Source organism: Lissotriton vulgaris, chromosome 2_1 (genome assembly GCF_964263255.1).
Source record: "Lissotriton vulgaris chromosome 2_1, aLisVul1.2, whole genome shotgun sequence".
Taxonomy (NCBI): Eukaryota; Metazoa; Chordata; class Amphibia; order Caudata; family Salamandridae; genus Lissotriton; species Lissotriton vulgaris.
The window spans coordinates 181746741-181773505 of record NC_141687.1 but is presented as its reverse complement, the minus strand read 5'-3'; the positions used below and the strand labels follow the sequence as shown (position 1 = coordinate 181773505).

General features: G+C 45.9%; 1 protein-coding gene across 2 annotated transcripts in view; it reads right to left on the bottom strand.

Annotated features, from left to right (window-relative positions):
* MKS1 (MKS transition zone complex subunit 1) overlaps positions 1 to 26765 on the bottom strand; it is a 341489-nt gene that overhangs the window by 298907 nt on the left and 15817 nt on the right. For both annotated transcript variants that reach the window (XM_086954701.1, XM_086954702.1), the window contains exon 2: positions 24314 to 24435. In XM_086954701.1, coding sequence (XP_086810827.1) covers positions 24314 to 24435 — 122 coding nt within the window. The remainder of the gene's footprint in view (positions 1 to 24313; positions 24436 to 26765) is intronic.

Here is a 26765-nt window from a genome sequence, read left to right as displayed (position 1 = left end):
ATCACACCCTGTGCCCTCCCGACACCTCCCTTTCACCCTATTCACTACCGCACCCTCTGACACTCCTCTTCCTCTGTGTCCGATTGTCCAGGCCGGACCTAGGCTATCACCTACCCCTGCGGATGTAGTTTATGGCCCCAGCTGTAGAGAATTCAGACATGCTAACCCTCCCGATTCAGGCGTGTGACTACTGATTTCAGTGCTAGTCTCCCGCCTCCCGATTTCTGCAAGCAAAAACCCGGGGGCATATTACGAACAACTAGCGATAATTTTTGTCTCTAACTTGTTTAGAGACAAAAATTATCGCCGCACATCGGCGATTTTTATCGCAGATAAACCTTGCTATTATCGCAGAAAAGTCAGCGATATTCATGTATTATCGAGCAAATGCTCTTAGCCATGTTATCCACCTCCCATTGGATAACATGGCTAAGAACTGCTCAGGGCAGGTGTTAGATTTTGGAGATATTCGCGCTTAGCGCGAATATCTCCAAAAGTTGGTAATAGAAGATAGCGATGTTAGGGACTGTTTCCAGTCGCTAACATCTTGGCACGCCACTTTGCATGTCATTAGTGATAAGTATCACTGACATGCAAAGCGGGGCCCAAGATGGTCGCTATCTCCTTTTAGCTGTCACTAACTGGTGTTAGCGACAGCTTGGTAATAGGGAGATTATTTTATCTCCGCTTTCATGGCTTTTAAAGCCAAAAAAGCGGAGATAAACCCCCTTGATAATATGCCCCACGATTCCTTGGGGGTTTCAGCTGACAGGGCTTGGTATTGTGTTACATGGTAATTTTTCCAGGAAACATCAGAGGGTCGATGCAGGGGTTCTAGAAGAGGTGATAAACCATTTAAGCCTCATGAACAAGCGCATGGTCTTTTAAAGATTTGTGAAGTACTCGGGGCGGCGGTGTGTGTGTGTCCTCTTTCAGGAGCGGGCGGGGGGGGGGGGGCACTGCCAGCAACTTGCCAGGTCAGGTAGTGTTCAACACGTGCATCACCCTTTCTCTGCCTGCTATTGCGCTCCATGCTTCGGAAAGGTAAGAAAAAGAACGTGCATTTGAGTTTGAAATGTCCGATCCTGCAGCAGCACACTTCCAAAGCCCACACATGACAATAACCCGATTCAAGGCCCCATTCACCCGTTTTTAAAAAAATAGATAACACTCCAACAAAGTAAGATTATAAAACTTTATTAACTATTAACTATAACGAACGGAACAAAAACTAAAAACATTTAAACATTTTTCAACACAAAAAGCAACAATGGTTAGAAGCTGTCTTTTGTGCGAATAGTCCCAAGGCAGCACAACGTGCAGAGTTCTGGACGGCACCCAGGTGATGTCGCCTGGGTGCCGCACTGGTTTTGGGATCCTACAATGCAGCACAGAAAAACAGCGTGGGGCGTCCCGGGTGGTGCGGGGGGAGGCCTCGTCAGTAGCGGTCTGTTGTGCGAATAGTCCCAAGGCAGCAGAACGCGTTGAGATGTTGATGGGACTGTGTCCAGTGTCACATGGCTGACACAACATGTACGACAGGCACCCAGGTGATGTCCAGTAAACTGCCGCACTGGTTTTGGTATCCTACAATGCTGCTCCGAAAATTGGCGTGCGGCGGCCCGGGGGTGGGGGAGGCGGCGTGAACGGGCCTCCCCAGGTGGCGGCCATCTAGCTGAGTTGCGCCCGCTCTTGCGGCTACAGCGTCTCGCTCACCATGTTGTTGAGTTGCTTCCACTCTTGCAGTGCAGCGATAGGCGGCTGCCACATGGCTCTTAAAATGGCGGACGGCTCCTCGGTTTCGGGCCTGGTCCACTGAAATGGCCCTGGGACACCTTGGAACTCGGACGCTTGCCTGCTAGGGCTTGGGCTCCATTCTCGAAAAGCGTCCCCTAAGCCGTGAAGATTCTACAAAAGTCTTGGGGGCCCCCGACTCCCGCAGGCTTCCGGTGGGGAGCGGCTGCCATGATTGCTCGCGGAATGACCACGACGGAGCCACGAGATGGTGGTGCTCTCATGCTGACGCCAGCTTCAGTCTGAATGATCCAGAAACAAGGTGGGGCTTTCATCGTTTGGGAAAAAAAAATGTTCTAAACCAATGAAAAGTGTTATTTTTAGGTCATATGACCAAGCCTTCCATCTTTAGGAAACCAAAAGTAAAATGAACCAATGAAAAGTTTTATAAACAAGTCAAATGACCTGTTATGCGGCATAGGGCTACAAAAAGCGTAGAAAATCCGTTGGCACGTGAGGCGGCGTCAGTAGCGGACCGATGTGCGAATAGGCCGAAGGCAGCACAACGGGCCGAGATCCGGATGGTACCGAGGTGGTGTCCAGCAAATTGCCGCACTGGTGTGGCCATCCTACAATGCTGCGCCGAAAGACGGCGTGTCCAGCTGAGTTGCGGTCACTGTTGCGGTACAGTGACTCGAACGCGCCGAGATCCGGATGGCACCGAGGTGGTGTCCAGCAAATTGCCGCACTGGTGTGGCCATCCTACAATGCTGCGCCGAAAGACGGCGTGTCCAGCTGAATTGCGGTCACTGTTGCGGTACAGTGACTCGAACGCGCCGAGATCCGGATGGCACCGAGGTGGTGTCCAGCAAATTGCCGCACTGGTGTGGCCATCCTACAATGCTGCGCCGAAAGACGGCGTGTCCAGCTGAGTTGCGGTCACTGTTGCGGTACAGTGAGTCGAACGCGCCGAGATCTGGATGGCCCCGATGTTGTGTCCAGCAAGTTGCCGCACTGGTGTGGCCATCCTACAATGCTGCGCCGAAAGTCGGCGTGGGGTGCCCCGTTGGCTTATGAGGTGATGTCAGTAGTGGACCGATGTGTGAATAGGTCGGAACCAGCACAAGGCGCCAAGATCCGAATGGCAAGTCCTGGATGTTGAGTGCCTCAGTTGAGAGTTCTGAGCAGTGCTTGTAAGACTATCTGAAGTTTATTATAAGAATCAGAGTAAGTTGAAGACTGTCTGAAGCTTATTTGCACCTTTTGCAGCTTCACTATTGCCCAAGGTGGTGTCCAGCGGAACTTTTTTCCTTTTCCTTTCTGCTTCTTTTCCTACAATCCGTTTCATCTGAAGACACGACCAGGTCCATGAATGTGTGTAGGGGGACGCTATTGAGTGAATGAAAATGGCGGCTTGACACAAAGCTGACTCAAGCGTTACTGTTGATGCTATACAGACAAAAATTGGTTTTCAGTTTGTACATTCTTCAGGTTTTTTTTTTCCATCCAAGTCTGATTGAGAGTTTGTAGAAAAATGGCTTCAGATTTTCCACATACTACTGTTCAACATTCTTCCTAAATGTAACAATGTGAAACTCACTAGGAGAACGGCTGTTTCAGTTTCCTTTCAAAATGCTGCCAACAATATTTTCTGAATGGAAGACACCATCTTGTAGCATAAAGGGCCGAAAGGGGTTCTGGTCTGGCCGATGGTTGGTGGAGACATTTTGACTATATCTTGGACCTGCCCGGCCTCGCCCAAAATGGCGCCGGTATAAATGGGACTCGTAACTCCTTGCCCGCAAATGTATATCTAGAAAATGTTATTGTAAGTGGCCCTGTCCTATTTTAATTACAAAATGTATGTCCACCGATTCCGCAACTGTTAGACACCTTAGTTCTTGCAACCTAATGGCCCGCTCGTTACGTTCCTCTACAGTGTAAATGTCTCCTCATCATATACGATTTCAGTTTGCTCCGTGGCCGGCCCACGTGGTTATAGGCCCGTATTTGTATACTGACATTTTCACAATAAAGGTTTTTAAAACAAAACACGGTAGTAGTATTTACATTGGTAAAGTTTTTACTTTTAGTCACTGTTTTCGAATCAGTAAAAGGCAAGTGAAATAAAGCAGTCCAATTACATGACGGATAAAAGGTATAATATGTAGGAACGCAGTAAAGATAAATGGTCAAGGGCAGTTGTGTTTTTCATGTCTGCAACATAAAGTGATCGATAAGAATCTGATAATCAGGCGTATCGGCGACTAAGACAGCAGGCCGAATCTCTTTTACTCAACGGCTCCGTCATGGAAGGAAGAAACGCCCTTTTTCTCGAAAAAGGAATATATTTTACTTGCAAGACAGTTGTAAATTTTCCGGGAAAGTACATTAGCCTGGAATATTATAACATATGTTTGAAAAGAAAATATTGTTTGAAAACAATAAAAAGCGTAATTTTTAGGTCATATGACCAAGCTTTTCATCATTAAATTAACAAAAGTAAAATGAACCAATGAAAAGTTTTATTAACAAGTCACATGACCTGTTATGCTTACGTTACGCGCTGCGCGCCGCGCCTCGGATCACTTCCGGGTGCGCTAACGCGGCGTGTCATATAACGCATTACGCGACAACGTAGGTCAAGAATATAGTCAAAATGTCTCCACCAACCAGCGTTCAGAACACAACCCCTTTCAGCAGTCCAAAAAGTTCTGTTAAAATGACAACAGAGGGGACAGGCAACAAGAACCATCAGTCAAAGAGGGGAGGGCAAGTTCTTCTCTTCCGGGTCATGTTGGGGCGCTACCGGAACTGATCGAATTGGTAGTCTACAGTGTTTCTGGATGTTTCAGACTAAAGCTGGCGTCAGCATGAGACCACTACCATCTCGTAGCTCCGTCGTGGCCATTCCACGAGCAATCATGGCAGCCGCTCCCCACCAGAAGCCTGCGGGAGTCGGAGGCCCCCAAGACTTTTGTAGAATCTTCACGGCTGAGGGGACGCTTTTCGAGAATGGGACCCAAGCCCTATCAGGGAAGCGTCCGAGTTCCAGGGTGTCCCAGGGCCATTTTAGTGGACCAGGCCCAAAACCGAAGAGCCGGCCGCCATTTTGAGAGTCCTGTGGCAGCAGCCTATCGCTGCACCGCAAGAGCGGGAGCAACTCAACTACATGATGAGCGAGACGCTGTAGTCGCAAGAGCGGGCGGTAAACAGCTGAATGGCGGAAGAGGCACAGTGTAGCAAAAGCGGGCGGAATGGCAACTAAAACGGTAAAGGGGCGCCCCACTACAGCTTGTCTTCAGGTCAAACGGATTGTGGGACAAGGTCCAGAATTGAAGAGTCATCAAAAGGCAAAAAGTTCCGCCGGACCCCGGGAGCCGGCCGCCTATGTCGGGGGCGATCTCAGGCTACACCAGTGCTATAAGACTTGGGGAGGGTGTCGGAGCCAAGCGTCTTCTCCGAGTCCATGGCCATCACACCGCCCCTCAGGGGCCTCCGTCAAGCTGTTTAGTAAGCTAACATATCACATTGTTTTCTAATGCAGTCAGGTCCACAAACGACACTCACTTACTTTGAGAATAGTGAAGCTGCAGTAGGTGGAAATAAGCTTCAGACAGTGTTACAAGCACTGCTCAGAACTCTTAACTATGGCACCCAACATCCAGAACTTATGCTATTTGAGAATGGCAGTGACATCGAAGCAACTCAGGGACCAAAACCATTAACGTACTTTCACGTATGAAAATCTTACTTGGGGAGGGGGCAGGAGCGAAGCGCCCCCTCCCAGTCAGCGCCACCACACCGTATGTTGAAAATTTGAAGCCATCGTTCTACAAAGTCAACCAAACTTGGATTGAAAAATCTAGAAAAATGTACAAACTGAAAACCAGTTTTGGTCTGCATAGCATCAGTAGCAACGCTTGAGTCAGCTTTGTGTCAAGCCGCCATTTTGATTCAACAAAGCACAGGCATTGAAAAAGGCTCAAATTCAGAACTCTAAACTATGGCACCCAACATCCAGGAGCTTGCCATCCGGATCTTGGAGCCTTGTGCTGCTTTTGATCTATTCACACATCGGTCCACTACTGATATCATCTTATAAACCAACGTTATGTAAATAGTTTTTTAATAAAATGTTTTACCCTGTTTCTTTGCTGGTGTGTTGTCTATATTTTTAATATTTGCATAGGGTTTGTCGTTATTTTGTGCGGGATGGGTGATGGAGCCGAGCTGTCTTGCAGCCCTCATGGTGTGGAGCTCAGTTCATCTCACTATTTTCGTATTTCTCATGAAGGGTTGTTCCTAATATTTCTATTTTAGTGAGGTCAAAAAGAGATCCAATTAGTGGCCTACTGATTTTGCTCGATTACTTTTATTTTTTTTACACGATTTTTCACTATCTGCAAAGACTAAACAGAGTATTGCGACTTTGTGCTTGTTTGTAAATAGAGAATGATCCAAAGAGAACCAATTCTAAAACAGTAAATGCTTGGACAACAATCAATCAAATGGAGAGACAAGCAGGCACGACGGATTACAATGGGGTCAAAGGCTTGCGTTAACTACCGTTCACTATCTTCAAAGAGAGAGTACTACTAAGACAAAAGAGGGGAGGGGGGGGTGCAGCGTTCAAAGCACATCAGCGTGCATAAATACGAAAATGTTTTTATCTATCACGTACTTGACATTTTAAAGCTTTTCATATTTGCTATTAAAAAACCAATGAAATTCACAGAAAAAACCATAGGTTATAGTGGATATATAGTTAGGAATTTGCATTTACAAAGCCTTGAAAATTCAATGAAAAAACCATTGGTTTTAGGCCATATATAGTTAGGGATTTGCATTTACAAAACCTTATTTTACTCGCATAAAACCATTGAAATTCCATATATAGTTATAAGCGCTAACTATATATCGCGGACCCGCGGACCTGCTGATGATGTCACATATTACATCATTCATGACATGGTTAGTGACATCACTGATGACATCTCAAATGACATCACTGATGACATCACTGAAAACATCTCATTTGACATGGCTGATAACATCACTGATGATATCATTCATGTGATAATACGATGAACCTCTTCAGACTCTAATATAACCTTAGATACAATCAGTGTAAACAGACACTCACAGACTGTCACTCATCCATGGAGTTACTCACACACCTAGTCAGTCATGCAAAGAATCAATCACACCTCCATTTCCTCAACTATACAGTTATACAAAATGTACTTATTCAAACATATACTAACACATATTTACTCTATTATACAATCCCTGATACAAGTTCACAATGATCCATACAGCCACTCACACATTCACTGGCTCTTATGCACAGTTATTTATATATGTCAACTCTCACATGTACTGTGTTTTACATATGTACTTACTTTGACATGTAGCACTGAGATATCCATTCACTCTCCAATGCACTCATGCACACAGTCAACCGCCCATACAGCTGTTTCCACATGCACTTTTGAAACCATACATCTAGTGAATCAACTGCTCACACATCTATGCACAGAGTCATACACCTCCCAGCCACCTACACACATACTCAGTATCCCATACAAATACTTGGGCAACCAATCAATAACCCATATAGTTACTCATATAGCTACTTATCAACACATGCAACAGTTTACAGAACAACAGACATAATGATGCACAAATTAAGACAGTTTAGTCACTAACCCATGCACTCAGTGAGACACATTTAATCACTCACTCATACAGTCAGTCATGCACCTACTAAATCCTTCATCCAGACACTTATATATCCACTCATTCTTCAATATGTAAGAGATATTTTAACTTTACAGAAACATACAGTCACTGCATGTTGTCATCAGTGATGTCATCAGTGATGTCATTTGAGATGTCATCAGTGATGTCATCAGTGATGTCACTAACCATGTCATGAATGATGTAATATGTGACATCATCAGCAGTGGATTGCGGGTGCGCGATATATAGTTAGCGCTTATAACTATATATGGAATTTCAATGGTTTTATGCGAGTAAAATAAGGTTTTGTAAATGCAAATCCCTAACTATATATGGCCTAAAACCAATGGTTTTTTCATTGAATTTTCAAGGTTTTGTAAATGCAAATTCCTAACTATATATCCACTATAACCTATCGTTTTTTCTGTGAATATATATATATATATATATATATATATATATATATATATATATATATATATATATTCCTCCAACACGGTCCTTTGGTGGGGGGGGCGCTGAACAGCTGGTGCTTATGGCAAGGTGGGGCCAGCCTTGCTACACATTTCTCATCAAAAGAAGTTTTCCAGCACTCTCCTTGGGGTTTCAAATGTTTATTTTATTTAATCATTCGCTTTCCTCTTCCTACACGTTTCAACCTTCACGGTCTTGGTCACGGTAGTACACATTGTCCCTTTTCGCTTTCCCTTTAAAATACAGTGTCTCCATGCTGCCCATAATGATGCATTATGGGACCTGTAGTTTTAATATAAAACTAAATTACTTTTCTCATTGGTCATTTTGATTATGAGTGTTTTTTCTGCTGATGTCAGCAGACATGTTCGTTAATAGGAATGCATTTGTAAAAACATTCAATATTTGGTTGTTACTTCCTCTTCCAGTCATGAACAATCCATGCTTACATTATTGCTTCCCCCACCCAAGAAGTTACAATCATTAATACGGCATTACTACCACTCCTAGTAAGGAGGCACGTCTATACTAAAAGTATTTGGCTGTTATGCGGCCTTAAGGAACAAACAGAACCTTTTTGAGAGTGGAACTTCAAAGTCACTAAATTAACCTGAGCTCAACCTCTTTGTACTATGGCAAAGAGCAGACAGGCTTAACTTAGGGCATTGTGTACAGTACTTATGCAGTACCAAAACACTAATACAGTCTAAACGCAAAACTATAAATATCCAAAACTGAATTAGAAAAATAGAGTAAAATCTAATAAACAAAATTACATAAAAGTTACAAAAATCCAGGTGGGAGAACCAGAGATATAATTGTTTATGTTTTAAGTAGAAATGGCTCCAAAAAAGCACTAGAAACCAATAATAGTCACTCGTCACTGGAGGCTAACCGTGATGAAGAGGAAGTTGGATATATCAACCAGGTTTGTCCTTGTAAAAGATTGTACTTTCTGACTTTGTCCTTTATGTTCCAATCCACCGCAAGAGTACACTTCTAAAGCACACTATTACCTCAGGGGAGGCACTGAGAGACTCTTAAGTTGTCAGAAAGAGTCCAACAACAGGTCTAGTCCAGCCCAGTTTTCACTGATCATCTGGGTACTTCCAGGAAAAGCCGCTTGTGGACGGTTGTATCCCTGTAGCTTGAACAGGAGGTCAGCCATTCGACCCTTAGGCCCTAATTACGATGGCAGGCAGACCACCACCAACAGGCTATTGGTGGTGGTCCGCCTGACATCCAGGGCATCGGTACAACTGCCACATTTCGATGCAGACGGTCGAACCGCCGCCTCTGACAGGATCCAAGATCTCAGTCTGAGCGGCAGTCGGACTCCTATCCCTACAATGGCGGTGGTACCTGTGTAGGAACCGCCATGGGTATCAATATGTAATTTTCAAACTGCTTTTTTATGGCGGTCCGAACACTATGAAAGGGAAGACAGAAACGGATTTTGGAGGCCCAAAGCAGGGCCCCCCCATCCCTGTGGGCCACTGCTAAATGGTCCTGGGGGCACATGTAGTGCCACACCACACATCCATGCACTGTGTCCTAGGCACCACATGGTGCCTGGTACACAGTGAATGGATGTGCACAAAGGGTCTTTTACGACTGCAGCTTGTGCTGCAGCCCTTGTCCTGGGCCACAGCACAAGCTGCAGTAGAAAAAGCACTTCGCAACAGCCTGCACAGTAGTCTGATTATAATAGGCTGTGTGGGATCGCTAACTCATTGTTGGACCGTCACCTGCCTGATATGATGGCGGTCCAACGACCACCATCATAATGAAGGCCTTAGAGTCCACTTCATTGACCTGGGTAGAAGAGGGAGAAGGTCCAGTACTTAAAGGCTCCTCTCATTCCGCAAACAGCAGGTACTGTCCTCTTCTGATCTTCTGACATTCCAGATGGTGTTCATTTGTGCCAGGTACTAACTGGTGGGTGGAAATTACACCTGGGCATGACCTAAACAATAGGGTAAAAGTTCCTGAGGCCAACCCTATCCACTTTGGACATTTTCAACATAGGGAAAGTCTTTGGCCATACTAAAGCTAGGCTCCAAGGGGTGTGTGTTTGTGAGTTTGGGGTACTATGATAACCCAAAGGTTCTCTCACATCTAACACTAAATTCCAGTTTGAGGAGGCAGCCACTGTACTTACAACAAACCCAGAGATAGAAGCCTGGGTAGGTGAAAATCAGAGTCCTTCAGCAACCGGACAGTGGCTCTACAAGAAATGTTTTGGCATACAGTTCTCTCCCCTTTCAAGTGTGCCCAAAGTGTTACATGTGGACGCAGAAGACCTGCCAAACAAGATTTGACACTGTAGTGTCAAAAAGGATTCCCACAGCCCCCACCCTGCATAAACTGTGGGGTTCAGAAAAGCCATACCTTCGAAATCAGGTCAGACTATTATTTGCTCCTCTGAGGAACTTCAAGCCTATTCAAGGCTTATTACTGGCTGGAAGATGCTTAAGAGCCAATGCAAATTAGCGGACAGGAACTTCAGGCAGGGGAAATGTAATTTACTAACTGTTACTTTTCCTTACAATTGAATAAAAATCTGTCTGAGCCATTGAATTAAATGCTTAAGGACTATTGAAACAATTGATTCATTTTTTTTCTAGCTGGTCCCCTCTCAGAGATACAGTATTTTAACATGTACTCAGGTGTTCTGCAAAAGGACAGCTAGACCTGCCACAGTGAAAATATCTCTTGGGCACAAGTTACCGTAAGGACTTGTTAACATTACATTTCTACTTGTCCTACGTTTAAATACCATGCACCCTGCATTGTGGGCTACAAGGAATATTTATGGGTGACTTATTAATATTCTTAAAAGAGGTGTTTAGACCTATAAAAAGGGTTTATTTAGACATGTTGAATTGCAGTTTTTAGACTCCTACAGTCAGCCTACAATGGTAGACTTGAAGCCACGTTTGCACTGCCACTGTAGTGGATGGCACAAAAGGTGCTACAGTCCACAAGTGGCATTTAACTTTCAGGCCCTTGGTACATTTTGTACAATAAATTAGTGTCTTTTTAATTTATTTTTTTGGTCCTCGTCTCACCTTTCAAGCCTCTGCGGGTCTTATGAAGCCGCCTTCTCAATCTGTCGCCCCCACGGCTTACCGCACTCGCTTGGGTCATCCGACCTGCATCTTCTTTTTGTAAGAGGCCCTGGTGTAATCATAAGACCAATGATGTTTACAGTAATCTTAAAGTCTTACCCCAGCCCACGAGAGGGTGCCATATATTAGTTACCTTGTCCTTCACGCTCTCGTACTCTAACCGTGACATGGTGAATGCAGCTTTGAGCCAGTCTTCCCTTTGGGGGGGTAGGGGGTCCTTCCACCTCTTGCACACTTCGCTACTAGCCAGCAATATCAAATACAAAAATAAACCGCTATCTTTCTGAGAAAGGGTCTGGCTGAGGCGTCCATCATCTCCGAAAAACACCAAAGACATGTTAATTTCTATAATTGTATTGAAAATGTCTTGTATGTTATCTCCCACTTCAGCCCAGAATTTTACAAGTGCTGGACATTCATAGAAAATGTGTATATTGTCTGCAAGAGGTGTCGCACACCTGGGGCATTTGGGGGCGGGGTGTGGGGCGAACTTTGCAATTTTTGCAGGGGTATAGTAAAGTCTATTAATAACAAAGAAATGATTTTTTTTAAACAAGCAGGCTTGACATATCTGTACATGATCTTTAGAGATGGTTCGTATAAGGAGTCTGTTTGCGGCCCAAGTGGGGTATCTATACCAAACTGCAGAGAAGGGGGGTGCCGCTTGGTCTTCAACTTCCAGCAAGCTGTTGTACCATATAGATATTTCTTTATTAAGTGGACGGTTAGAACTCAACAGGTCTTCAATATCTCTGTTCCCGCCGGTCTCCCCCTTTTCTGCCTCATACCATGATGTTAACTGCATGTATTTAAACCTTGAGAGTCCTGGCCCGATCTTTGCCCTCAGGTACTCCCATGAATGAATCCCCCCGGAATCCAGCAGTTCAGACCAATTTGTAATACCTGCCCTTCTTATTGGCAACGCCAAACTGTCCTTCAAACAGTCCGGTGTACCTGGTGCATCCCATACTGGGGCATTTTCAGAATGGTACCCAATGCCCCAACTGCACCTGAGCATATACCATAACTCCAGGGCTGCCCTCAAAACCATCAACCTCACCCTCTTGAAAAACCTCGGTGACCCAAACTTGTACAAAAATGCTGCACCTTCTCCACCTCCTTCCACCCGCACCAATTCACCAAATAGCCTCCCCCAGGCTGATTCCCCCGGTTTCACCAGCAGCATCCGAATGCTTTTAAAGTGGAAAGCTGCCGCATACAGCCTTACATCCGGAAGGGCTAACCCGCCTTTTTTTAGTCTGTGTCTTAATTTTTTCCATGCCAAACAGACCACTTTATTGCCCCAAATAAAACTCCCGATTTTGCTCTGTATTTCATTAAGCTATTACTCGCAAATGTTAATGGAAGTGAAGAAAAAAGATAAGACAACTTGGGTAATATTGTCATCTTTACCAGGTTGGTTTTTCCATAGTCAGGGGAAGATTACTCCATCTGTTAAAGAGACTATCCATTTCTCTCGCCACCCTCTTAAGATTAAGCTCAGGTATCTTTTCGAGATCTTTTACGATATAGATCCCCAAGTATCTCATCTCAACACTCACTCTTCCTGACCACTCCGCATTCCAACACATCACCTCTGTCTTTGTTTTGTTGACAAGAAACCCTGAGAGCAATCTGAACTCACACATACACTCTTCCGCCCTCGGGATAGCTGTCTCGGGGTCCCCTGAATACAATATCAGATCGTCAGCGTATAGGGCTATTTTTGAGCTGTATTGTTCTGATCCAAATGGAACTATTGAGTCATCCAATCTGAGAATCTGGGCTAATGGTTCCACATATAAATTGAACAGGAGGGGCGATATCGGACACCCCTGCCTAGTTCCCCTCTGAATATTAAAACTCCCCGTCAGGGCCCCATTTAGAAGTATTCGAGCAGTGGCACCTTGGTAGCAATTCTGCAGAGTTTGTATAAAGACTGGACCAAACCCCATGGCTCTCAGGACCTCCCATAAATATGCCCAGCAGACTCTGTCAAAAGCCTTGGCCGCGTCAACAGCGACCACGGCCAAGGGCTCTGTCCTCTGAATGGCTAGGTCTATGTTGCCGATCAGGAGCTGCGTTTGTTCCTGGATGTATCTCCCTACAACGAACCCTTTCTGGTCCGGGTGTATTAACTTTGGTGTTAATTTAGCCAATCTCCCTGCTAAAATACCCATAAAGATCTTATAATCTGCATTTAGCAGGGAGATTGGGCGGTAGGAGTCAGCCTTTTTGGGGTCCTTACCAGGTTTTAAAATCAGGACTATTATAGCCTCCTTCCATGTATTAGGGACCTTCCCTGTTAGACTATAAATTGAATTAAAAGTGTCCCCCGCTGCTTCTAACAACTCATTCTTAAGATGTTTATATATTTCACTCGGGAGTGCATCTGAACACGCAGCTTTTTTGTTCTTTGATTTCGTGATCTGAACATCTATCTCCTCCAATGTAAAAGGGGCATCTAAGATGTTTTTACTTTCTTCTGAGAGTACTGGTAGTTGTTTACTTCTAAGGAATGTCTGTATCGAACTCAACTGGGGGGCCAGATCTTCTCTATACAGCTCTGAGAACATGGATAGAAGGCAGGTCTGTATGTCCTCGATCTTATTAGAGACATCTCCTCTATTGTTTATGTTAAGTTCCTTAATATCATTTCTAACTCGGTCAGACCTGGCTTTCCAGGCCAGTGGAGCACCCGCCTTCTCCCCATACTCAAAGTTCTGCATCCCTCTCGTGACCCAGTGCGCCCTACACTTAGCCTCCAATTTCCCTCTATATTCTGATCTTGCCTCTTCAAGCTTGCCCGAGATCCGAGTGAATTGCTCTTGGTCTCCATTACTAACTTCATCCCTTTCTCTCTCCAAGCCACTTATCTTCCCTTCGATGTTCTTTAATACCGCCGCTTCAGACTTGTTCTTATAATAAATAATTCCGTGGAGTTTCCCCCTGAGCCAGGCCTTATAGGCGTCCCAAACTACATCAGGTGTTGTGGAGCCCGAGTTCAATGCAAAGAACTCCAAAGAAGGGGCCTGCACCGCGGCAATCACGTCGGGGTCTAATAACTTCGCCCTGTTAAGCGTCCACCTAGATGCTTGCCGTTGTGCCTCCTTAATATGATATACCACTTGTAAAGGCACTTTATCGGACAAGTGACTCGGGAGGACTAGGATCGCCCCTAGATTGCCTATAGATCCTCTATCCATAAATATATAGTCGATCCTGGAAGAATGACAGTGCTTCTTACTATGAAACGTAAAGCCCTTCTGGTCTCCCTTTATCTCCCTCCACAAATCAACTAAATCCATATCGTGCATCATATTGACTAATGCCCGACGCACCTTCACACCTCCTTTATAGTGACTTAAATTGCATCTCTCCTTAAGAGGATCCATCAACACATTAAAATCTCCTCCTATCACGTGTGATGGAGGTTCCAACATCAACACAGATTATAGTTTGTGAATATATGTCGGATCATCCGTGTTTGGGCCATAAAAAGAGGCACAGACCATCTCAGAGTTTTCGAATGCCAAACAAACAGTCAACCATCTACCAGAGGAGTCTGATTGTTCTTTTCTTATAATACAGGGAGTTCCTTGTTTAATTAGTATTGCAACCCCTCTGTTTTGTGCTGTCTGTCTTGAGGCACTGAAAGACTTTACCCATTTAACCTTGGAGAAGACTGCGGTGCTCTCTTCCCAACTCAGATACGTCTCTTGTAGCAAACATACTTGTGCGGTTGACAATTCTAGATGCTTAAGAATTAACCTCTGTTTCCGGGGGCACCTCAACCCATTGACATTCCAGGAAACAAATGTAATCCCTTTATTCCTTAATGTCATACCAGCCATATTCCTCTATTCCTACTAAATGACATTGTCTGGGTTCGACACAAAAAATTACTATGGCTATACAAAGGTTTAGATGAGGGTGAATTTTTTTCTTTTTTCCCACTGCTCCCCCACCACGTGCCCCCCTACCTACCCTGTCCCCCCCCCCTCTACCCTGTGCCCCTCTGCCCCCGAGGAACCCTCCCTACTGATAGGCAAAAGCCTATTTAGCCTTCCTTCCCCCCCATGGAGCAACCGTAACAATTTCAAATTTTACCGTACACTTTTCCTCCTGATCCCACACCATATTTAGTAGAAGACCCACTGTCTTTATTTTATTTCCCCTCCTGACCCCCTTTACTGACCCTTATCTTAGCAATAAGGACGTCTGCTTCTTCCCCATACCTGATCAAGTGCATTTTATTGTCCCACATCACTCTCAACTGTGCTGGAAATTTCAGCTGTGCCTTGGCTCCTAAGCTATTCAGCACCTCCAGCCTTTTACCCAACTCCCACTGTCTTGAAGCGGTGATATGCGATATGTCCTATCTTATATGGAAGGTAAAGGGATTAGAGCTGTTAAAGTGTATGGAGCCCTCTTTTAATACGGCGGAGAGAATCTGCTCTTTTATGGAGTAGGTCAAGAAATTCACCAGGATCTTCCTGGGCTTTTGTTTAGCGGGGTTTCTCCTAAAAGGGTCTCGGTGCACCCTTTGTATGTCATGAATCAAGTCCATCCCCGATGAATCCTTTAGTACTGTCCCCTTCAGTAGGGATATAACGAACCCCTTTATATCGCCCCCCTCCATGGCTTCCGGCACATTCAGTATTCTTAAGTTGTTTTGGCGTGAATAGTTTTCCAACCGCTCTATGTCCTCTTTTAGCTGCATATTCTGAGCTGACAACTTAATGACCTCGGCTTCAGTGGTACTTAACGCCTCCTTGATCTTGGGGAGTTCCAACTCCACTGCCTCAGTCCTGAGTGTGACCTCATCCACCCTCTTAGTCAGCTCCTCACATGAAGCTTTTATTGCTGCTTGGTTAGCCTCAGAAACTGAAAATCTATTAGCCAGCTCAACTTGGTTAGTTTCCGAGACTGTAATCTGCTAGTTATTTCGTTCTTCATAGCCAATAATATATCGGCCAGTGTACCCGTTGTTGCCTCAGATTTAGCAGCGTTATCCATAGCAAGCTCTTTGCCTGTTTGGTCAAGGGAGTTTGTAGGGGTAGATTGTGGCATACTCAGTATACCCGTACTGCTGTCCGTAGCGCTTAAGACCTGCGTACTATTTAGTCCATCCACCTCTAGTACAGAGAATCGATTGGTCAAACCGATATCCGGATGAACTGTCACCACAGCCTCTTGGTCAATATGGTTAACTATGCTGTTCCCTACCACACCTCCCTATGTTGGTACCAGTGTGCCGCTTGATTCCTGGATAGCTAAGATGGGGTGAGTGTTCTGTAGGGGTAAAGGCAGGGACTGGGTGACCTTAATGCACTGGGCAGACTGAATAGACTGTGAATGTTGTGCAACCTGAGCGGGTTGAGTGCTCGAAGGGATACCACTAATTACGGGGGCAAAGATAGAGGTAGGGGGAGTAGTAGTAGTGGTGATGTTAGACATTACCTTATAATCGGATTTAAGTGAGGGGGTGACTTTGATACTAGCCTCTACTGGTTTGACTACCTTATTTTTCCCCCGACTTTTAATGTTTTTTGCACTTAAATACTCTTCAGAAGTATTCTGCTTTGCTCTCCCCCTCCTTGTACGTTCCCTCACTTCCAAGATGGGAGGTGAAACTCGTGGGGGGTAAACAGGTTTTTCCTTAACACCATAAAACACTGTCCTGGCTCTTAACGTATACCTGTTTGTTTTCACAGGATTTTGATTCTCCTCTATGCAGCCAATACTTTCCGTTCCCCCTTCGCCGCCCGTACCCTTATCACCTCCACCCTCTGCTTCCATACAGCTTACCAAGGCGTCAGGGAAATTGTTTGCACCAAGCTGAGAGGGGCTAGGGATAGGATCGCCACTCGCACTTACATGTGTACATGTGTACATGTGTACAGTGGAGAAGTGTCGCTCACTGGTCAGAGGAGGCAGACCTGGAAGCAGAGGTCAGCCCGGGACCAGGGTTGAATTCCCAGCTCGGCGGGGTCTTGAGTCCTATAATGTCCACGGACTCGACAATTCTCGCTCCGGTGCCTACTCGATTCACGGGTTCACACTCTGCGACTGGGCAATAGCTTGCTTAATCTCCACAACGGCCCCTCGCGGTGGGATGCCTGGTTTTCACCTTGTGGATACCCTGCCGGGGTTATCTCACAGGGGAATACCAGGACGGGTTCCCTAAGCAAGCGCTTAGATACCGGGTCGGTGATTTGCTCTATATAAATACATGTACATTTACATTTACATTTTACATTTACAATCCCCCCCAACCTCCTCCTGGCCTCCTGACAGCCCTCCTTCTTAGAACCTGGACAGCGGTGATACCAGCACTTTGGGCTACTTGCGGTTTCCACCGATGCTTCCCACGCCGCCTCCGCACCGAAGATGCTGCCGCTAGCTCTGCCTCCACTGACCCGGAACGCCAACAGAGCGGAATCGCGCCTCTTCCGCTGCTTGGCCGCCTCCTCCCACAGCTAAATTAGTGTCTTATAGACAAGTTAAATATCCCAATACAGAGTATGCCAATTTGACCATGTTAAAAGTGGAGCACAAGCCCTTTACTATTGAATAGCAGAGTTAAAGTGCACTGAGTTTTAAAGCCAGCAAAAATATAGGGGCCAGCAAAAGGTGAAAAATCTGGGGTGAAAAGATGGATTTCCTACAGTGCCGATTGACTCATTTAGGTTACTTGAGAACATTTGACAAAGGGAAGGCAATGAAGGGAAGCTGGAGTTCGGTCAGACTGGTGGAGTTTTTAAAAGGGTTCTTGAATGATATGTACTTTGGTTCAGATCCCAGTTCGTGGCTTTAGGAATTCCAGAGTCTAGGTCACTGAACATCCAGTGACCTACCTCTTCATTCTGACCGATCTTTGATTGGACAGCTCTTCAGAAGGCCAAAAGACAATTTTGCCCTTCTGAGGAGCCCAAGACTAAGAACCACCTATATCCAAATTAATTTACACTGAGAAGGGTAGCGTTCGAAAACATATGATTAGAGGCTTGGAGTGTCCCATCACAACAGGACCAGCTTAGTATTTCAGCCAAATACAGCAGTTTTACCTCATGTAAACATTCAAATATCTCAGTGAGATGTCGAGCTTACTGGCTGGAATTAAGGCATGTATTACGCCCCAAAACTTTCCAAGGCTTCCACCACCACCCTGCCCAGGTCTCTGGTAGAAAGTTGGCACCACACAACTCTGAATACTTTGTCATTTTGTGAGTTTAAACTTGTGTTGGAGCTCTACATGAATCCAACAGTGACCCTGTAGTGAGTTGGGACCCCAAATATTTCCCATGGTTGAAGGCGTAGTCTGGATAAGAAAGTAGGTGTTTGGACCAAGTAGGACTATCGGAATTTAATTTCAAACTGCTATTAACCAACAAGAACGTAATTTTTTCTCACAACATATTTTTATTGTTGACATCCAATACAATACAATACAACGTTCATGTCTCTCAAAAGGAGTACAGCAGGAGTATCAAGCTTATCGGCCGCAGCAATGGCATTATGGGCACACCTGGTGTTATGTCGCTTAGTGCGGTGCAGCATAAATCCTGCCTAGTGTGGATGAATCAGCTCCGTAATGTACGGGACTAGTCAATTTGCGATCACCTTAGCTAGAAGCTTAGCCTCCACATTAAGTAAGGAAAATCGGATGATAGGACGAGAAGTGTTCCGTGGATGGCCCGGCTTCAAGAACACAACAGTGTCGCCAATCGGGCAGAAGGATTCCACACTCCCAGGAAGCCTCCAGGGCCACCAGATAGGGTTTTAAAAGTTGGGTGTGATATTTTTGAAAAAACTCGCAAGGGTAGCCATTTGGGTCTGGTGCCTTTCTCACTCACATAGCCAATAGTGCAGGCAGGAGTTCATCTGCAGACAAGGGAGCGTCTAGCACGTCTCGTGCTGTAACGGACAAAGCGCAGAGATGGAAATCGTCAATACATTTCTGCACCATGGCCGCAGGCAATACCTCATGGGGGGCATAAGGGTCCGCGAAATAAGGGGCAAAACTGTCAGCAATGGGGGATGGGTCTGTAAGCGCAGTCCCATCCGGACGACGCATACTTGGGAGCGTCTGGGGGCGCAATGTCTGCTGACTCGCCCCACTGGTAAATCCGGCTACGGGTGGAAAGCCAATAAAGGCGGGCTTCGTTAAGGAGCTCACTGGCGTATGTCAGCAATTGTCTGCGCGCAGCCTGTCCCGCTATGCCCCTACCAGCGCGCTCCAAATCAAGTAGCTGGGCTTCAATTCTGAGCAGTTTGTAACGTCGCAGCCTACGCTCGGCAGTACAGAAGGCAATGTCAGCTCCCCAGAGAGTGGGTTTCATAGCCTCCCACAGGATGACTGGCGACTCCACTATGTTGTGTTAAGTATTAGATAGTCCGTTAAAAATGTAAGCACATGTGTCCTATCTTTCTCATCCCTTAGTGACCATGGCGACAAACGCCACCGAAATCGGGAACGCCTGGGGACCAGGGAAGGAGAATGGACACCGGGGAATGGTCAGATAACCCCGTAGTAGAATTGTAGCTTCACTCAATCTATATGTGTGTATCTCCGAAAGAAGGATGTAATCTAAACGGGAGAAGGAATCATGAGCATTACAGAAATAGGTATATGCATGTGTATCAGGGTGTATAGTCCTCCACAAATCAACCCACCCCAAGTCGCGGACCAGGGGCAATAGTTTTGAGTCTGGAGGCTCGGCAACTCGAGCCGTGGCATGCCATCTATCCTGTGATGAGGACATAACATTCCAGTCACCCCAACTATTGTTATCGTTGACGGAATGTCGGTCCAGAGAACTGTCAACTTTTCAACTAGACACCATGAGAGAGGGGGTGGGGCATACACACTACTTAAGACAATGGGCTCTCCATATAGTGTCCCATATATATCACAATGAATTTACCCTGTGGATCTGACCACGTGCGGCTATGAACGAAGGGGATGCTGCGATGTATGAGGATTGCAACTTCCCGGGAACCTCTAGTGAAGCCAGCGTAAGTGTGAGCAAACCCAAACCGTCCCAGACAAGGTGTCTTGGTGCCCGCTAGGTGAGTCTCCTGCAAGCAGAGAACCCCCGCCCCATGTCGCTTGGCCTGTCGCAGGACAGCACCCCGTTAAATCCTATCTAGTAGGCCATTAACATCCCAACTAAGGACTCTGAGCTATCTACTCCCGACCCCGGTTAAATCTTGCAGCATATATGGTGATGACATAGTTAGGAACCTAATAAAATGGATGGCATTGGCAATTTCAAAAGTACACATATCAGCAAATGAAGTAGCAATAACAAATAACATCAAACAAATCAAGAAATCCAGCCCTCCCCTACCCATCCCACCCTATACCTCAAAACAGTAATAGTATCTGTCGCGATGAACGTCGTACCACCGCCCAAACGGGGCAAGGTACAGCCCTACACCAATGGATTCCCATAGAACTATCCCCAAACAAGTATTAGAGTGTCAGATTGGGGAGGAGGCCTCACGTATGCCCATATACAGTGCCATTAGCGTAACAAGCAAACAAATCATAGTATTCAAGACCCCATATCAGTGTTGTATAATCAAAGGAGAGGGAGAAAATAGAGAAAGTGAGTTAGCATTCACCAGCCAGTCCAATCCATATGAAGCCGTTGCCTGCAGTCTTCAGTCTGCATGGTGCGTGAGAGAGAAGTCGTGGAAAATGCCATCACCCCGGGGGCCAGAGGCGCCTTGAGATTTCGAGCGGCGCCTCAACGGTGAACTCCGGCTTGTGTTCCTTTTAGTCTTACGAAGGCGCTGCGCTGCTTCTTCCGAAGACGACTCTGAATCAAGACGTGGCGAGGTGTGTGGCTTGAATTTCCGTCATTTGTCGGTCTAAGCACAACCTCCTCAGGGGTGTCAAAGAAGAGAGTACGCAATTCATAAATGACTCGCAGCCGGGCCGGGAAGAGCAGGGCATACTGGAGTTTGAGATATCGCAGCCTAGCCTTGACAGCCTTGAATGACTGCCGATGTTGCTGCACGATTTTCGTGTAGTCGGGAAAAATGAGGATGTAGTGAGAATCGTGCTGGAGCTTGCCCGCCAATCTGGACTGCATGAAGACAGCGTCTCGGTCATGAAAATGTAAGAATCTGGCTATAATGGGTCGAAGCCTGTCCACCCCCGGAGGTTTCTGCATCAACGCGCAGTGGGCGCGCTCGATGATGAAGCATAAAGAGAGAGACGACTGAGGGATCCAGCTCCTTATCCATGTGGTGAGGAACCGTTCCACGCTATTATCTTCACACCCCTCAGGAAACCCCACAAAGCGAAGATTGTCCTCCGCTCTGACTGTGAGTCCCTTAGTGATGGATTCTAGAGAGGACACCTTCTTTTGAAGGGAGGCAACTGTATCCTCTGTGGTTGAGATCCGGGCTTCGGCCTCTGTTACCATGGCGATCGCCTTGCGGCTGTCCTGACGGAGCAACATCACATCCGACCTCACCGCCCCAATCTTGGCTTCAAGGGCGACTCGCGACTGCGGTATTGACCCATCAATGCAGCATTGTCTGGACCAGCGGAGCTCTGACTCGTCGGATCTGCCGATTGCGGCCCAGTGGCGGCATAACAATCAAGCGCGCTTTGTTTAGCGTTTTGCAATTTGTCGCGGGTCATGGTGAATGGCAACAGATAGTTTCTACTGCACTCTGCTGGCTCTGCGGGACCTAACAAGTGGGGTATCTGCACCCCAACCCACCACCGGGATTGTACGAGCGCCGGGGGAGGGGGGGCTCCCCAACAGCAAGCAGTCACTCCAAGATGGGCAGAGAGACAGGTGTGGAGCCAACCCAGAAGCAAGCTACATCGGGACCTATCCCGGCCACTTCTGCATGCAGGCAACTCCCCACCCCCTTAATGGGTGCCACCGCCAGGCTGTATTCCAGCTGCACAGTGTAATTCGTGGGTGAGCGTAGTGCCTCGGGAGCGATATTGGGGTGCAGTAGGTTTTGGCCCACTCCGACAGCAGCACTCTCCTGCACCCCACATGATGTATGGTGGAGGGCAGGGCCCTCCCTGGACGGCAGCTGCGCACTAAGTGCAGCGCGATTGAAGAGTCCACTAGGCTGCCTCCTCTGCCCTGCAGGGCTATGGGAGGCGCCTCGGGTCCCACGGAGGTGGGGGGGCCTAAATTGTGAAGGAGTCAGAAGACTGGCCTGTCAGGAAAGCAGCCAGAAACCCCCGCTGAGAATCCGGGGAAAGGGGTACACATCCACCCTGGACAAGGCGCTCTGCAGCCGCAAGGAGTGTCCCAGCACAGGCTCCGGTTCGATAGCCGCGAGCAGCCAGGCCCGATGGCAGCAGCTACCGCAGTCGCCGGCAATGGTGTCCTCTGACGGTAGTCTTGCCCAGCCGCACGGCCACAGCCTGGCCCTTGAAATGTGCAGCCCCGGGAGGAGTCTGTCCGTATCCATGGAGGTAGCGGGTGGGGGTCCCAGCTGCAACCAAACAAGTATGTAATTTGACGCAGTCTTGAGTCAATGTTCACCAAATTGTCCCTTGGCCTGTTGATGTGAAAATACTTTTGAGAATCATCCGCATAGTAATGAAAGTTCAATCACTTCCGCTCTAATAATTTCCAATAAGGGCTGCATACAAATGTTAAATAAGAGTAGAAATTAAAATACATACCTATGGAACGCCACAAATGATAGACAGATGATCAGATGAACTTCACTTGTTGATTTCTCATATCGAACGATGACCATTACAGTCCCTCACAACTAATTGTAAATATGAACATCACAGTCTTTCATATGGACAAATAATAATCAATGTTCATAATAATCAACGTGGAAAGCTTGCCTCATTTTAGGATTTGTTCTCACACTTTCAACAAGGTAGTCTTAACAAAACCTGGGGGGGAAGCTGAATTGATGGATATTAAGGGTATTGTGCTGCTCCACATTATACACTGTGAATGGCTGCCAGCACCTTTTTAATATCCCAGGCAGTCGTAATTTAGGGTGGTAATCAGTCTGGCTCTATGACTAAAACCAGCTCTTTAGGTACAATGATCCACACTAGCACAATCTCATGTATCACAGACAGCTACCTGAGAGATCAACTGTGCACAGAAAAAAAACATAATTTTCCAATTCCCATAGCAAAAGGAACTAGTCAGCACCAACCTTCAGAAGAGACACACTGCAGGGCTCAAGTACACCAAGGAGGATGTAAATTCCAGGGTCTCAAACAGTCCGGCGACCACATATCAAAGTTACTTTTAAGTTTATGAAATACTTGCTTAAAAAATAAAAAAGCCCACATGCTGAAAATGACTAGACTGAAGCTAAATAGACCTCTTAGATAAAACACTAAAATAAAATAAACTAGATTTACACATTGTTGTGTATATAGAATAGGCAGGTTTAACACCATCGATGCTCATGGTATTCTCCTCCTGTGCTGGAACTTGAGATTCCCCATTGTTCATGACGAGCTCAGCTCGTCATGAGTGTATGGAGGTGTACATCATGACGAGCTGAGCTCGTCATGAGCGTCCAAGGAGTTAATAACATAAATTAAAATAATTAAAAACCTCTTTGTGCAACCAGTCATGCAAAGCTTCACAGGGATGTTTTTTAAATTTACACATATCATACGAGCAGGAACAACACAGACAAAAACTGTGATAATTCTTCTGGTCACAGTACACATTAGAAGTTAAACGTTATCAACAGATGATGGTATTGTCTCATTCAATTGCTCGGTTTATTTCCTTAACAAATCAGACATTTGATCATTTGAACACATATTTTAAAGCCTTTTCACATAATGAGGAGGGAGCAATGGAATAATCTATTGTGAACTTCTTGGATACTGAAGATAAAGCAACCAACATATAGACCCAGACTAGAATAGATTGAAGATAACCTTGTCTATTTAGTCACACCTCAATCCAGGATCTTGGAAAGAGGTCATACAGTAGATGCACTGTTAAACAGCAATATGATTCAGGGTTCAATTTCATAAGAAAAAAAGTCATGGCCTTTGGGAATGCCAGAAGTGGCAAGTCAAAGGAAATGTATATTCTGCACACAGTTCAGCGCCCCACCATATATTTTCTGTCTGGACTGTTCTGGTATAAGCACAAGTTCCCATTAGTAAGGTCTCAAATGATTTGGTATATGTCAACATTAAAAAAGCAAGGATTCTGTGTGAATGTAAGCAGCACACCTACTTGCTGCATTGGAGTGGGAGGTGAAAGTGGAGAGTTCCAGCAAGCCCTTCCCATGCTTCACCACTGGCTCTTGCACCTTCTTCAGAAGGACGCTTGTAGATGTTACCCGTTGCAGGTGAACCCTACAAAAAATAAAATAATGATGAGAAAAAGTATAAAATCTGAGACAACTTGGCACATCACACTCATACCTATTCTGGGTGTCCAACATCCATCTCCCACTACCTGTGCCACATTAATCACAGGAACTCTACAACCATTCAACCACAATTTGGTGACCCACATCCACTCTAGTCTCCAAATCATTCACTGAAGTCACATTCATCTCCGTTATCATGTCTATTACGGACAGTCTGCATCCATCCCCATTTATCACAGCATCCCGCATCAACCCATAACCACATCTAACATGTTTTACTAATCTACCTACAGTGCCACCTCCTCATGGATAACTCACATTTTGCTCTGTCTCTATACCAGTCTGCATAAGTCCGGATTTTCCACAGGTGTTCAGAAATCCTGAGTAAAGAAGTGCATCTTTTGGAGTGTCCCTACCCCATTTTTTCAACTGAATTATCTAGTACGTTTGGCTCTGGTGAACTGTTAAAACACCTTCCAGTGCATGTACTCTGACCCTTAAAACATGTTTCCACTGGTTTATTCTAATTGGCATACATGACATAGTAAGGCCAGGTTCTAGTTTCGATGTGATCCGAGGTTCAGGGTGACAGGGGTGCTACATTTATTCCCAGAAAGTGTAGTGGGGGGATGATGCAGTCACCAGCCAATGGGCTACCAGGTCCCCTCCCTTTTGGTGATAGTTTCCGGCTATGTGTGGCATCTAGCAATCCCAGAGTGCACAAGTCTGCCCACTCTCAAGATGTCAGGACACTTCCTTGGATGTTAGGAGCCAGTAGCCCACCCTAGATGTGTCGCTACTTAGGGGCTACACACTCACAGGAAAATTGGTTTGGGTACTAGTCTACCTTCTCTGAGCCCACCACCAGCCTGTTTACCTGAACAAAGGGCAGCCCCTCAACAGTGTGATTGCCATTTTCCCAGCAAAGTGGATTCACCTTTGAAGAGTGCTTTTTAGGCGAACACCCTAAGTGGCTTCCAGCGAAGGGGAGGTAACACCTCGCCCTGTAGCAGGCTGCAATTGCTCCTAAGCCAAAGAGTCATTCACAAGACTCCTCAGGAGATAAGAAGGCTGTCTGGTGGCCAGTGACTGTGTTGTGAAAATCGCAGAAATTACAGTTAGCATAAGCTGGAGCCTTTTTGTTTGTGGCATCCATTTGCATTAGCCATGTGCTTCTTCCGTCTTCACTGTTGCCTGCTTTTCTATTCTGCTTGAGTCATCAACTATAGTTAACTCCTCCAGTACTGAGCCAGAGCACTGCGCAAGCTCAGAATGGCCTGTAGCTGCTAGAATGCACCTGTCTTAGAGTGTAATTATCAGGCTCTTCCAATTGACTTAAGCAGTAATATCTCCCCTCCCACTTTGTTGACCAAGCAATGTCTGTATGACCATGTTAGTCAATAACTATTCCTGTATATGCCTGTACCTCCTCTTTGAGTCTCCATGCTTACTCAGCTGTACACTGAGTATATCAGGCCCATGCCCTCTGTATTCTATGGACTACCTCCTACAGTGGCTTGAGGGTACTGTATTGACATAGTCCCACTCATGAGAGGTTAATAAACTTATTTCTTTGCTATTACAGCTTCCATGCCAATCTCTTTGTTGTTGGTTTAAGAACCAGTGGACAGATAAGGGTGAACCCCTGCACCGATGGGCCCCTAAAAAGTCTCATTTAAACAAATTGCCCAATTTCAAAATGTCAGGACCCTTCCTTGGATGTTAGGAGCTTGGTAGCCCACCCTAGGGGTTTGGCTATCTGGAAGATACACATCCACAGGAAAACCAGTTAGTAAACTGGCCTCCCTTCCCTGTTCCTACTGCTAGCCTATCTTTCTGAACAAAGGGCAGCCCCTCAAGAGTGTGATCATCTGTCGATATATGATTTGTCTAGATTCCCGAAGAATTGCTCACCATTGTGATGTCTGCATCCTACTGGGCCGCGAGGAGATGACCTGGCTACTGCACGTCCTCTGTTAACGATGCCACATAGGGGGGGGGGGATTGTTTTATTGTTATGTTGATTGTGTTTACATTGGAAAAATTACCCGTGGAGACAGATGGGTGACGGGATCCACGGAAGGCCTGGGAGGGGGCATACATGTAAAACAGCGGATGCTAGCGATACATGTGCAATCTATACAGTTGGTTACGTTTACTTTTGTGGCAAAGTTCGACTTTACGCCGCCCAGCCTCCGGGGTGTGGGCCATGTGGCTGTGTATTATCCTGTATGATACTCCTGGTTATTTTTTATTTTTACAGTGCCTATGAGTAGATTGCCTGATTAGGTCTTCTATGCTGCCCGCAATAAA